Genomic DNA, 13,114 nt, shown 5'->3' on the forward strand with positions numbered 1-13,114 from the left:
ACTGGATCAACCTTGCCCACATGCTTCAAAGAATAATAGCATATTGGTGAGGTATGATTTCTCTTTACAAAAACCATGTTGACTCTTCCTCAACAAATTGTGTTCATTTATGTGTCTGACAATTCTATTTTTTACTATAATTTCAACCAGTTTGCCAGGTCCTGAAGTTAGACTTACTAGCCTGCAATTGTTGGGATCACCTCTGGAGCCTTTTTTAAAAATTGGTGTCACATTAGCTATTCTCCAGTCATCTGGTACAGAAGCTGATTTAAATGGTAGGTTACATACTGTATTTTCCACTCCATGCATCCGATGAAGTGGGTTTGAGCCCACAAAAGCTTATGGCCAAATAAATTTGTTAGTCTCTAAGGTGCCACAAGGACTCCTTGTTGTTTTTGCTGATACAGACTAGCATGGCTACCACTCTGAAACATACCACAGTTAGTAGTTCTGCAGTTTCACATTTGAGTTCCTTCAGAACTCTTGGATGAATACCATCTGGTCCTGGTGAGTTCTTACAGTTTGGTTTATCAATTTATTCCAAAACCTCCTCTAATGACACCACAGATTTGTCACCTAAAAATAATGGCTCAGGTTTGGGAATCTCCCTCACATCTTCAGCCATGAAGACCAATGCAAAGAATTCATTTAATTATGTTCTTATGAAATTATCCCGACCTATGGTGCATCATAGATATTTCCTGTGCAAATGGTGTATGTTACATGGAAGAAGGCATCTTGTAGGCTGAGGACCAAAAACCAATGCCACTTTTTCAGTGAAGAAATTATAGGTGCCAGAGTCACCATCCTGAACTTTTGAGACGTTATGAATTTGTTTAGAAGTCTTAAAAATCTAAGATTCGTCTTCGCACTCCATTCTTCTTTGGTGCAAGGAAATACTTCCAGTAAAACCCTTTGCCCATGTGAGGGGAAGGGACCAGCTGTATTGCTTCTATCCTGAGGAGAGAGTTTACCTCCAGTCTTCATACAAGCTCGTGAGAAGGGTCCCTGAAGGAGGACAGGGAAGGGGAGTGGAAGGGTAGGAGTGATGTAAAATGGATGGTATAGCCCAATGTTATAACCACTATGACCCACTTGTCTGTAGTAATCAACCTCCAGGCATGTTGGAAATAAGAAAGGTGGTCTCCATATGGAGGGTGGTGGGCAAATGGGTGCAGCTGTAAAACCAGAGATGTGGGAGGATTCGAACCCTAGACCAGCCCATCAAAATTTATACTTAGAAGATGGTTGGGTGGTTATGGAGGGTGGGTGAGCAGCCCTCTTCCTCTGAAACATGTCTTTTCCTAGGGGCTCAATGGATCTATGGAATCCAGAGGATTTAGCAGGACATAATCTCTAGGCAGTTTATGATCTACTAAACTCTCTCTTATTTGTAGGTGAATATATGCCCAGCGAATGTAAAGTGGCTCAGAAATCCTTCAGTGTATGCAAGACCTCCTCTGTGGTCTCTGAGAAAAGCTTATGGCCATTAAAGGGGAGGTCCTCTTCTTTTCTGAGAAACCCCAAGAGCTGGAGCCATGATGCCCTGTGCATAACTACTGCCATGGAGATGGATGTGAAGGCAGTGTTTGCAGCATCCAAGGATGCTTGAAGAGCAGTCTTGGACAATGGCCTCTGAAATTATGGACTGGAATTGCTACCCATGTTCCTGTGGCAGGTGCTCAATAAAGTCTGTCAAATCTATTATAGTTTGTAAGTTGCTGTAAGTTCTCTAGGGTAGACATAGTGTTTAGCCTTACTAACTACAACTCTTTCTAACTATACTAACTAATATTACCTTAAGAAGAATATGAAATAGCTGAGGCATGCTCAAGGTGGGCAAGTTAGAGCTCCATCTCAGCCCAAGCAATAGAGAAGGAACTAAGGGTGGTTTGTCCACGCATTCCTATACCGCCTTTGTCTGCCATAAGGAGGCACAGGGCACATGCCTGCCAAATGGGCACTGCTAGCAGAAAAATCTCTGATCCGGGACTTGAGAGGTGCATGCGCACCTGAAGTGGAGCACCCATAGGAACATTACACAAAGAAGAAGAATACCTGTTGGTCATTGATTTCCTCTGTAGTGGATACCAGTTAATAGCAACATTCAGTTAATAGCAATATTAACAACATTCAGTTAATAGCAATATTTTGCCAGGAACTGATCCCATTCCATTGACTTTAATGCTAATGGAATAGAGATGTTGGCAACAGGCATGCTGCTTATTAACAACTATACCAGGGCAGGGCTCAGCCCAGAGAGTGCAGGGAGAGGTTCCATGCAGCACCAGTGCTTTCAGTCCCTGTGGAAAGCCTGAGCAGCCCCTCTCTTTACTGCTGCCCAGCCTGCTGCTGGCCATCCTACCCCACAGCACCAGGACTCCAGAAGAAGGGGGGGCTGCAGCACGGAGAGCTGCGAGCTCATGGACTTCATTCTACCTCTCCCTGTGCTCTCAATGCTATACCATGTCCCAACCTCAAGGGCCCAGGCTATACACATGGTAAGGGTTATCGGTTGTCTGCTACTTTATGAACCCAGCCACAAGTGCTCAGGATCTTGGGCTCACTTGACTGTAAGTAGGGGTCACCAAGCCCCTGATATGGAGGAAAAAGGGACTTTGCCACCCTTGCAGATCTGGTGTGCTGCGTGGGGGGGAGAGGAGGAGAGGGGTTGTTCACATAGAACAGTAAACATCCAAATAAATAATAAAATAAATAATTAAAATTAAATATTGGGTGGAGATTTTCAAAGCTGATGGGCATTTACCACAAAACTCCCACTGAAATTAGTGGGAACTTTGTCATTAAATCCCCTGGACAGCTTTGATAATCCTAATCATAATAATTAATACATTCTCCATCCAAAAGGCTACACTGCATATTTCTTTACTTCTCTGAACCACTGCCTCCTCCCCACTAACACAGAAATCCCAACATATGAACATGACAATGACAAAAGTCATCCTTACCTTGCCTTCCATTATAGTCACCACATCGGGCAAACCTCCTATCACTTTACCACGATCTAGGAATTAAATAATAATCATACTATAACAAACCATCACAAAGTCTGAAAGAATTTATTACTCACTAAATATGTTAATCTTTACAAATCCTGATGTAGTATTAGCAATAAATTGGTGACTTCAGACCAAAAGGAAATTCTTGGGCAGTTTCAAGCATGTAGGAGGCAGTATCTTAAAAATAGTATTTTTATTAAATGAAATATGAAAATAAATAATACAATCCATACAGTATTCCTGGTGTTATTTATTTTAATATTAACTATTTTATGCTTCCCTCAAATTTTTAATGTACAATGTGCCACAGATTTTTGGATCAAACATACAATTGCCTCGAAGACGTTGTTAGAGAGACTCTGACAGCTGAGTATGGAACAGTATAAGCTTTTGAAACACAACAAAGCAAGAGCAATTTAGGTTTTTAGCATCCAGGTGGTAGCTATCATTACGTTTCAAAGTCAACATCCCAGTGTGATGAAGGAAGTTCACAACTTTTAAATTTATTGTTTCAGGCTCTCTAAAAAAGCATAGCAGTGGTTTACCCACCCAGGTCTCATTTGGCAAGTTTCCTTTGCAACTAAAGAGGATTAGACACAATTTTTGAAAAATGACAGCAAATTCTGTGGCCAAATTCTGCAACAATGTGTTGGTTCTGCTGTCATGGAACTATGAAAAGCATGGGAACTTGGAATTAGGTTTGCCAAATTAAAAAAAAAAAGTCACAAGATTAGAAGTAGATTGTCTCTCAAAATATGTAAAATATACTTACTCTTCTCAGCAAAAGCCACTGCCCTATAGTTGGGGACGGTGGAAAAGAAAGGAAATAAATTAATATTGTACTGTATAATTAAGGCACTAACTACAGGATCTAAATAAAAAATGTATGGCTTACTTGAGTCGCTGGAATTCCGCATATGCATCATCAAAAGCTGTAATGAAATATTTCGGTGCATTATATAAAATGTAACATAGTTCTTATCTACAAGTAAACATAAATGTTGTCACTCATTCATATGTTAATGTTCTTTTAAAACTTCTCATAAAATTACATAGTTCCAACATATCAAATGAAAACTGAACATATGGGGTCAAAATCAGTCCTGGTGGAAATGGTCTCAATGCTAAGATATCCAGAAAAGTTGGGTCCACTTATAGCATGGCTGAATTTGGCTGATAGCTCTCCATTTTTATAGTTATTCTTCCGCTTAATCCAGTTTATGAAAATGCATCATACCTCAGAACTATAATATATTCAGTATCCTACCTTGTCCAGATAGATCAAGCATGCGCTTATGGGATTCTTTGCCATCAAAAATTTCGAAGGTGTATTTCCCTTTGTCCTTTTCAGTGGGCTCACATATCTGCAGCCAGGCAACCTCTTCACTACCTCCAATCCTCATCTTTTCACCAGAAGAAACCTTAGACTCCCTCGAAAAATGAAAAAAAATATGTTTAAAAAATGCTTTGATGTACATTCTTCATAAAATATTTGGTTATTAAATTTATAAAGGATAACATAATGCGCTTAAAATTACAAATAAACTACAACTACTGAGAACAACTTCACAGTGAATTCTTTTTTCTTCCCAATATGGATATGAAACAGTTCTGAACCATAAAAGTTAAAATATCAATCTTTGGATTGTAATCTAACTCTCTCTCTTTGTATATATAGTGTGAGTTCGTGGGTGCATGTCACACAAACACACACAGTATATATAATTATATATGCTGTTTACAGAGAGAGAGAGAGACAGGCAGTTTTTTATAGACACACAGATAGTTATATACATATGTGTATATAAATACACACACATTATATATAACGTTTGTAAGGCTTTTTGCACATCATAACAAACATGTAAACTAGTATGCAATATATCACAATGCTAAACCAGTTTGATGGGGAAACATATTAGCAAATGATACCCCTTTCCCAATGTACAGAATCTTTTTCTTTCACCTATATTAACTTATTTGAAATAATTTAATAATAAAAGTAGTATGAACTTCAGCATGAAATTTTAGATTTTCTTTTTGCAATAAGATGAATCTCTGACACTTAGGGCCCAAATTTGAATTCCTAATACCAGCAAAACTACCATTGATTTCACTGGGAATGACTGCAGGGCTGGGTCCAGGCTAGGGTTGCTAATTGTCTAATCACTCAAACCCAAACACCCTTGCCCCGCTCCCTATCCTGCCCCTTCTCAGAGGCCCCGCCCCTGTTCCTCCCCTTCTCAGAGACACCCCCCCTTCACTTCATCCCCCCTATTTCTATCACTTGCTGTCCCCCTCACTCACTCACTTTCACCAGGCTGGAGCAGGGAGTTGGGGTGCGGGCTCTGGGCTGGGGGTGAGAGGTTCAGAGTGGGAGGGGGCTCTGGGCTGAGCCTGGGGCAGTGGGTGGGGATGCAGGAAGGGGTGTGGACTCTGGGAGGGGGTTCAGGGGTGAGGAAGGGGACTGGGGTGCAGGAGGGGTGAAGGGTGTGGATGCTGGGAGGGAGTTTGGGTGCAGGAGATGGCCCTGGGCTGGGGCAGGGTGTTCGGGTGTGGGAGGGGGGTCAGGGTGCAGGCTCTTGGAGTGGGCTCAGGGCTGGGGCAGGGGGTTGGAGTGCCAAAGGGTGTGTGGGGGTGCAGGCTCTGGCTGGGTGACGCTTACCTCAGGCGACTCCTGGTCGGCAGTACGGTGAGGCTAAGGCAGGCTCCCTGCCTGCCCTGGCCCCATGCCTTTCCCGGAAGTGGCCAACATGTCCCTGCAGCCCCTGGTGAGGGCAGGGGGCTCCATGAGCTGCCCCTGCCTGCAGGCACCATCCCAGCAGCTCCCTAGGCAATGGGAGCTGCAGAGTCGGTGCTCGGGGTGGGGGCAGCTCGCAGATCCCCCTTCACCTCCCTCCCTGCGATCCTGCCATAGCCCATTGCATTGCCAGACTTTTAATGGCCTAAAATCTCCTGAATTGGCTTCAGTAGCCTTTGGGAGATAGAACCCGATTCCAGGAGACTCCCGGTGAAACTGGGAGAGTTGACAACCCTAGTGCAGGTCCATTTTGATTTCCACATGGATGAGCAATATCTGTTGGGTTCCATCTATCTTCTTCTCCTTTTATGACCAGATGGCCCCCACCTACAGGTATCCATAACTCATACACCCTGCGGTGTCTTTGTGCCTTTGGCCCCTCAGGTTGAGGCATCTCTTTTCCACACTTATTTGTAAAGCTCCATGGCTTTTGGTGATTGCTGTTTGTGGATCAAGAAGCAAAGGGAAGTGCAAATTTCTAAAGCAAAGACTGGATAGGGTGCTTAGGGAATCCAACCTATGCTTTGGTACACTGCCATCAGAGATGGGATGGGACTCCGGGTGATCAAAGATAAAACTCTGTCATGGAGTCAGATTTCTATTTATTTCTATTTATCTGTTTCTAGAGGCGTCTGAAGCTCAGATGAGTATATGTTCAGAGAGGTTCCTGGATGTGCAGTCTTGTGTATCATCAAAAGCAATCACTGGTGGCACTGAGCCTGTGAGAGTCTATTTTTTCTTTGCTATAGTTAAGGTTGCAATATGACTTTCATTTTAACCTCCTCAGAAAAAAATCCTCTTTTTTGGGGCTGAATCTCTCCATGCTATCATCCCAAAGCCTGAAGGGCTTGGGGGAAAGGACAAAGACTTTTTTCAGTTATCAGCGCATTTTTTAAAAAGTAAATATTTTCCACTCAAAAAATAGCAAAGTAAAAAAAATTGTGCGAACAAAGTATTTCAAAAATAGCTGAACTTCATATATGTCTTGCAAAAACATTCAGTTATATTTTCCTATTGCAACCAGATAGTTATACTACCAACCAACACAGAAAGGCAGAGAAGTATATACTAGGAAACTAAACTACATATCAGAGGCCATATTGTGCCATTCCTTTTAAGCAAACTTCCCAATTACAATAAATCAATAAGGAGTTCTTTAAAAATACTGATGTAATTATATTGCTCCAGACTATTTCCTAAACTTTCTCTTGTCTCCCGTTAGCCAAACTTAATTTAACATGGTCTGTACTTACTTCCTTCTTCTCAATCATATTTGCCCTGGATTAATTTTTAAATTGATAAAGTCAGGATTGAATTTCTCTTTGATTGAATAAATAATGTGTCCAAACAAGATTGATTTGGCCTCATACCTACAAAGAGCTACCTTGATGAGAAAAGGAATTTTTTCAGCGCTCTTACCTTTTCGGAAGAGAACTAGTTTTGGCTCACTAGACCAGATAGATATCTGCCTAGAAATTATGTTATGCTCCCCACTGAGCAATGAGTGGATGATTGCATGCTGGCTTTAGGATTTCTATGCATTGTGGTGGATGATTCAGTGCTGACTGGAAATCTGCATGCTATGCTATGTGCTGGGCTGATGAAAAACAAAGATTGTCTACCTTCCTTTTAAGAATGGGTAGCTGGAATTTAATTTAAAATAGAAACTCCGGTTTTTTTAGTCTTTGATTTAACTCTAAATAATTCTGGTTTATAATCATTCTGTTTATAGCAGGATTGTAATTTCCTTTCTGTCTTAGCTATAGCTACTTTTTTATTTTAAAAGACAAAATTGTGCATAAAGCATATTATGCAATTGGGCACATTTTTAGTAACTGTGTATACATAAGTCTGTTGATGCCTCCACTTTACCAGTGTTCTGTTATATAGAATTCTGCCCATATACACTGGATAAGGGTTTGGTGTAAGCTGCCTTAAATCTCCAGCCACTCATGAGCCAAGGTGAATAGGCAAATAGTTTTTCTGCTTTTTAAGTCATATTAACAACACATTTGTTCAAAGGGTGAAACTTATTTGATACTAAGCTCACCTTATGAATAGTCTTCACGGATGCTCTCCTTGTGCTCCTTGAACCCAATTCAGTACTGTTACTCCCATTGTATGTCTGTGTTTCTTCGTGGAAATCAATGGCTTTACATGAGCATAAAACTGGGGTAACGTGTTGCTGACTCAGGCCATTTCTGTCCAATTCAAACTACTTCATTTCCTACACTCTCTCTGGTGGATATCAAGGAATTACTATGTTTAAAAACATTATCCTGCAAACTCTCCTTTCCTGTGGATGGCACAATTGACTGGAACTTTCCTGGCTCTGCTACAGACTTCCTTTATGACTTTGGGCAAGCCACTTGATAGCTCTGTACCTTCGTTCCCCCTCTGTAAAATGGGAATGATAATACTTCCTTGTCTTACAGAAGCATTGGGATGATCAATTGTATGGGAGGTGCTATCTGAATGTCATAAAAAAAGATAATAAATAAAAATAAATCCTGCAGACCTTAACATCTATTTAAATCTCCCACTGAATTCAGTGTCTGGCCAGCCACTCTCACTTACTTCTGATACCAGTTAGCTTTCATTTCATCTGCATAGTACTTCAGGAAACATTGAAGTCTTATTCCTTCTGGAGTGCAGTGGACCTTCAGTGGAGAAGCAGATTTACCTGCATAAAATAAAACATATTCCTATTAAAGAACACAGTGTATTGTGGTGCAAAAAGACAAATCGGGCTTTCATAATATTTGCCCTCTCAACACATGGGTTCACCTACAAAAACTACAATTATAATTAGGAAATAGTTATTATCTTGGTGTAGACTGGCATAGTTTGTTGATTTCAGTGGAGCTATGCTAATTTACACCTGCTATGGGTCTGGTCCAGTATCATTCTTTTGTTGCTGTTTATTAAGTTTATTACCAGTATGATTATTTTAAAAGTAATAAACTATTTGTATAATGATGATTAAATAATATTGATCTGATACTGATTTCACACCTATTTTACACAGACGCTGCTCTATTGGCACTTTGGAGTGACTCCTAAGGTGCATCAGTGTCAGTGGGATCAGAATCAGACCCTCTCTATATTGTATAAATGGTCATTTGTTTACCTGAGGTTAATATGAAGAAAACTATAAATTATAGCCCTAAGACATTTATAGTAACTAAACAATACAAGCCAGGTGGAATAATTCTTTGTTCCCCTTTAATAATGGAAATTAGCAAAATCAAATCCCTATTTAGAAACTTAATAATGTGCCCATAATAGGATATGCATTGTGATTCCCAGAAATTTCCCGCTTGCCTCAGGCTCTCACGATTTTAATATCAAAATATTACATGAAAGTCAGAGACAGAATTTACTTACCAATGACCCTGCTCATTGCCAGGATTATATCATCAAACACTGAGGAGAAGAAAAAAAGAAACATACCAACAAATAGTAAAAATTGTTCAGAATGTAGCCTTGCTATATGTAAAGTGGTATGGAAAAATCACCACATTAGGGGCGAAAAAGAAATTGTTTATGTTGGCAATAAATCATTCTATATTACCCACATATTTTAACTAACTCTGACACCATTTTACTGAGCAATGTTTGGGAAGACACATTAAATTGGAACAGTCCACCACTATCTCAATCATTTTTAATGACATAAAACCCTCTTTTGCTACCTGTGATCTAAGCTGGTATTTTGGACCAGATTCTGCCTCCCTTACTAATGCATATTTTCCTCCAAGAATAGTTAAAATCTACTTGAGGAAGAATGCTTGGCTCAGTCCAAGATTGAAGGAATTTGGTTCAAAGCTGATATAGTTTCTGAGTCCTCTAAAAATAGCAATAGCAAGAGCTTTGAAATTAACTAGAGCACAAGAGTTTCCTGCATTATCCATTTTCAAGGGAAGATGATTTGCCATTTTTTGTAGAATTGTTAGTCATGCATTACTTCACTATAACAAATTGAGCGTTACCTTTTCCTGATATATCAAGAGTAGTCACATCCTGACCTCTGTCATCTGACACTGTTGCCTTATATTCACCTTGATTCTTTTTAGACAGCTAGAAATAAAACATGGCACATTTGCTGTATAACTGAAATTAGAGCTGGGGATATAAGCAAGTACTAGACCATTTTCTATATCAAAGATCTTACTTTGAATTGCTTCAACAATGACTACCAATGAGAAGAAACTCAAGATTAGGTCTGGTAAGTAAGCTCTATTTATTGTATTCATGCGTGCTAAATCACTAATCCTATACTATAATACAAAGTTAGCTCAATTATCTATCAATAGGTTGCTTCTCTCTGATGTTCCATATAAACAAATACATATGGCCTAAGTAGTTTAGTGAGATCCAAAAGTCAATTAAGTCTAAAAAAGATACTAATAATGGGTGACTTCAGCTATTGATGTATAAACTAGTCAAATGAGACATGTCATTGGGACGAAGTTTAGAGAGACAATTTCTCTTCAGACGAAACGATTGCTTTCAGGAACATTTCATTCTAGAGCACATAAGAGGCCTCAATATTCAGGGCTTTGGAGCTGTGCTCCAGCTCTGCTCCAGCTCCAGGCAAAAACCTGCAACTCCACTGCTCCGGAGCTGCTCCGTGCTCCAGCTCCAGGCTCCACTGCAAAGCCCTGTCAATATTCCTGATTTAGTTCCAGTAGCACCCCATATTTGGTTCAAGAAATTACTGTACCATAGTGTCACTATCCCCAGAGAAGTTACATATTAAAATCTAGTATAGTGACACTATGGTTTAGAAAGGGAGATTTTTTTTATATTTTTTTAAATTAGGAAGTTGGTCAAAGTCAAAAATGGGGAAATGTAAATATTTGGACTTAGCATGGAGGTTACATAATAGAATCATAAGTCCTAAACAAAAACAGAAGCAGGAAAACAGGAGGAAAAACACAGTGTATCTAAATGTCAAGGCAAAAGAAGTTATTCAAGCCAAACAGATATCCTTCAGGAAATATTAACCCTGCACAACTGAAGCCAAGAGAAAGCACATAAACTATTGCAGATAAATTGTAAGATGGAAGTTAGAAAAGTTAATGGGGTCTTTGAAGGGCAAATAACCAAAGATAAAATAAAGTGACAGGGAACCTTTTACAGTCAAAGCAGGAAATCTGCAAGGGATCACTGGGTCTGCTGGACTACTAGGGAGCAGTGGGGGCAATTAAGGAGAATGAGGCCATTACAGAGAAGTGAACATAATCTTTTCACATGAGTCTTCACTATAATGGATGCTGGGGAGATTCCTACCTCAGACCTATTCATTTTGGGCAGTAAAGACGAGACACTGTCAGAGATGAGATGTTTGACCAAATTAATAAATTAAGGAGCAACAAGTCATCAGGACCACATCGTATTCATACACGAGTCCTGAAGGAATTGGTTGAGCGGATAATAAAAACGGGCACTCTCTTATTAGCGCTAGCTATTATATCAGTGAACTAGAGTGTAGCAAATGTACCTTCATTTAAAATGGCCCATAGAAATACTGAGTTGACACTTGGCTTAGGACTCAACCTGGTAAAATGTTATGCAGAAATTGTCACTGATAATTGGTAGATTATATCATACCCTTGGAATAGTTAGCTGGCACACTCCTTTCTGTAAATCAGGCAACTCTTTAACCTCAAGCCCAGAACCATCCTTGTACCATTTGAAAAATGTCTCCTTCTTAGTGTTTGCCACCTGCACAACAGAAAATGCATATATTATTATATGTTGACAGAAGACATCTCCATTTAACTGTATTCACAATACAAGAGGATACATTTTTCTATCATCTATTGTGTACATCAGATAAGCACCGTATGGAACAATTACAATTAAATTGTATTGAGCCAAATCTTGGTCCTAACACATCTGTAGCATACAGATTCCATGGCCTGAGTTCCATGGCCTGTCCTGACTCTGGTTACAGAGCACTACAGAATCCTGAAGTGCATTCCAGAGCTGCACCCGTTCCACATGAGCACTAACTTCTACTCTCTGTCTAGGAGGCGGAGTTCGGTACAATTCTTTCAGGCCTATGTACATTATGCGACTGAGTCTAATCCCCACAAAGGCCCATTTACATTGCTTTGGCAGGGGTCTTAAAGAGAACAGGAGCAATGCCAAAAGAATTCCCCCAGGCTAGGTTGGCACAGGGGCAACATGTGCAGCCAGACATCATCCTGCTATGGTCAGGCTGGGGCGGGGGGGTAGCCAGGGATGAGAAGGGGCAGTTAGGGGTAGAAGGGAAAGTGGCTGGATCATTTTGTGCTCTGGTTGTTCTGGCTACAAAACTATCCATTGGCAGCTGTGAGGAAGGCTCAGGGGGTTAGAGTGACCTTCTTGAAGAAGCAGTGGCCTTTCATTAGTAACATGGAGAAAGAGGTTACAGCTGTGGTTTCAGCATTGATTGATGTTTGAAATATAGTTGTGTAGCAGGTGACACTTAGAATACTGCTGGATGGGCGAGTTTAAAGTGTGATTTCAAAGAAGCAGCTAAAAGGAGAGTGACTAAAAGCAGAAGTTCAGCACTCTTTAGAGGTACTGCCAATGTAATTTTCATGTTGTTTTATGACATTTAACAGGTCTCTCAATAAAAGGTTTGTCACTCAGAGTTTTGCAAGCTGCACTGTTTCAGCTTGGTTGCATTCACATACTAAACAAAGTTACACCAGTGTCATAAAATTAAAGGCAGGTCTAATAAAAGAATGCTGGGTTTCAGCAGATGTACTCTTATCTAACACGGTTAAGCATTCAAGGAATGTTGAGTTCAGAGCCTAGAGGATAAAATGAAAGAGAAACTGATTTTTCAAATCTATGGTTATAAAATGTACGGCAAGCAAGCTTGTGACTTCTCTTTATTGTGTATTTTTACATCCCTTTCCTGTGCCCTCTGAACAAACAGGACCTACAATTGCAAGCCTGGTTCTTAAAGTGAGTTTTGATTTTTTGTACTAATTGCACAAGTTGTGGGCAATGATTACTGCAATTAATTTCTCTCAAAGTCAATGGTGCAAAGCCAGCTTACCCCAGCTGAGCATTTGGCCCACTGTTTGGGAGTTTTCTTGGCTGCCTGCAAGAGTGGTTTATTCGCTACATAGTGTCTAATTCATGATCTCAGTGAGTGAATGGGATACAAATGATGTGTGAAATGTAGTAAATTTTTCTGGCATTTTCTTTATTCTTTTGTTAATCACTGGAAAATGTGAACTCCAGTGTAGATGTGGTTGTTGCTGAGCTACTAGTGAGAGAAAGTTATTTA

The 13,114-nt window shown here is 40.1% G+C and overlaps 1 protein-coding gene across 7 annotated transcripts in view; it reads right to left on the reverse strand.

Moving 5' to 3' along the window:
• MYOM2 (myomesin 2) overlaps window positions 1-13,114 on the reverse strand; it is a 139,278-nt gene that overhangs the window by 12,231 nt on the left and 113,933 nt on the right. For all 7 annotated transcript variants that reach the window (XM_039531537.1, XM_039531536.1, XM_039531541.1 and 4 more), the window contains 8 exons: window positions 11,437-11,550; window positions 9,813-9,900; window positions 9,208-9,246; window positions 8,398-8,503; window positions 4,288-4,451; window positions 3,916-3,952; window positions 3,793-3,815; window positions 2,970-3,025 (listed from right to left, as the gene is read on the reverse strand). In XM_039531537.1, the coding sequence (XP_039387471.1) occupies window positions 2,970-3,025; window positions 3,793-3,815; window positions 3,916-3,952; window positions 4,288-4,451; window positions 8,398-8,503; window positions 9,208-9,246; window positions 9,813-9,900; window positions 11,437-11,550 (627 nt within the window). The remainder of the gene's footprint in view (window positions 1-2,969; window positions 3,026-3,792; window positions 3,816-3,915; window positions 3,953-4,287; window positions 4,452-8,397; window positions 8,504-9,207; window positions 9,247-9,812; window positions 9,901-11,436; window positions 11,551-13,114) is intronic.

The sequence above is a fragment of the Mauremys reevesii genome, linkage group 3 (genome assembly GCF_016161935.1).
Source record: "Mauremys reevesii isolate NIE-2019 linkage group 3, ASM1616193v1, whole genome shotgun sequence".
Taxonomy (NCBI): Eukaryota; Metazoa; Chordata; order Testudines; family Geoemydidae; genus Mauremys; species Mauremys reevesii.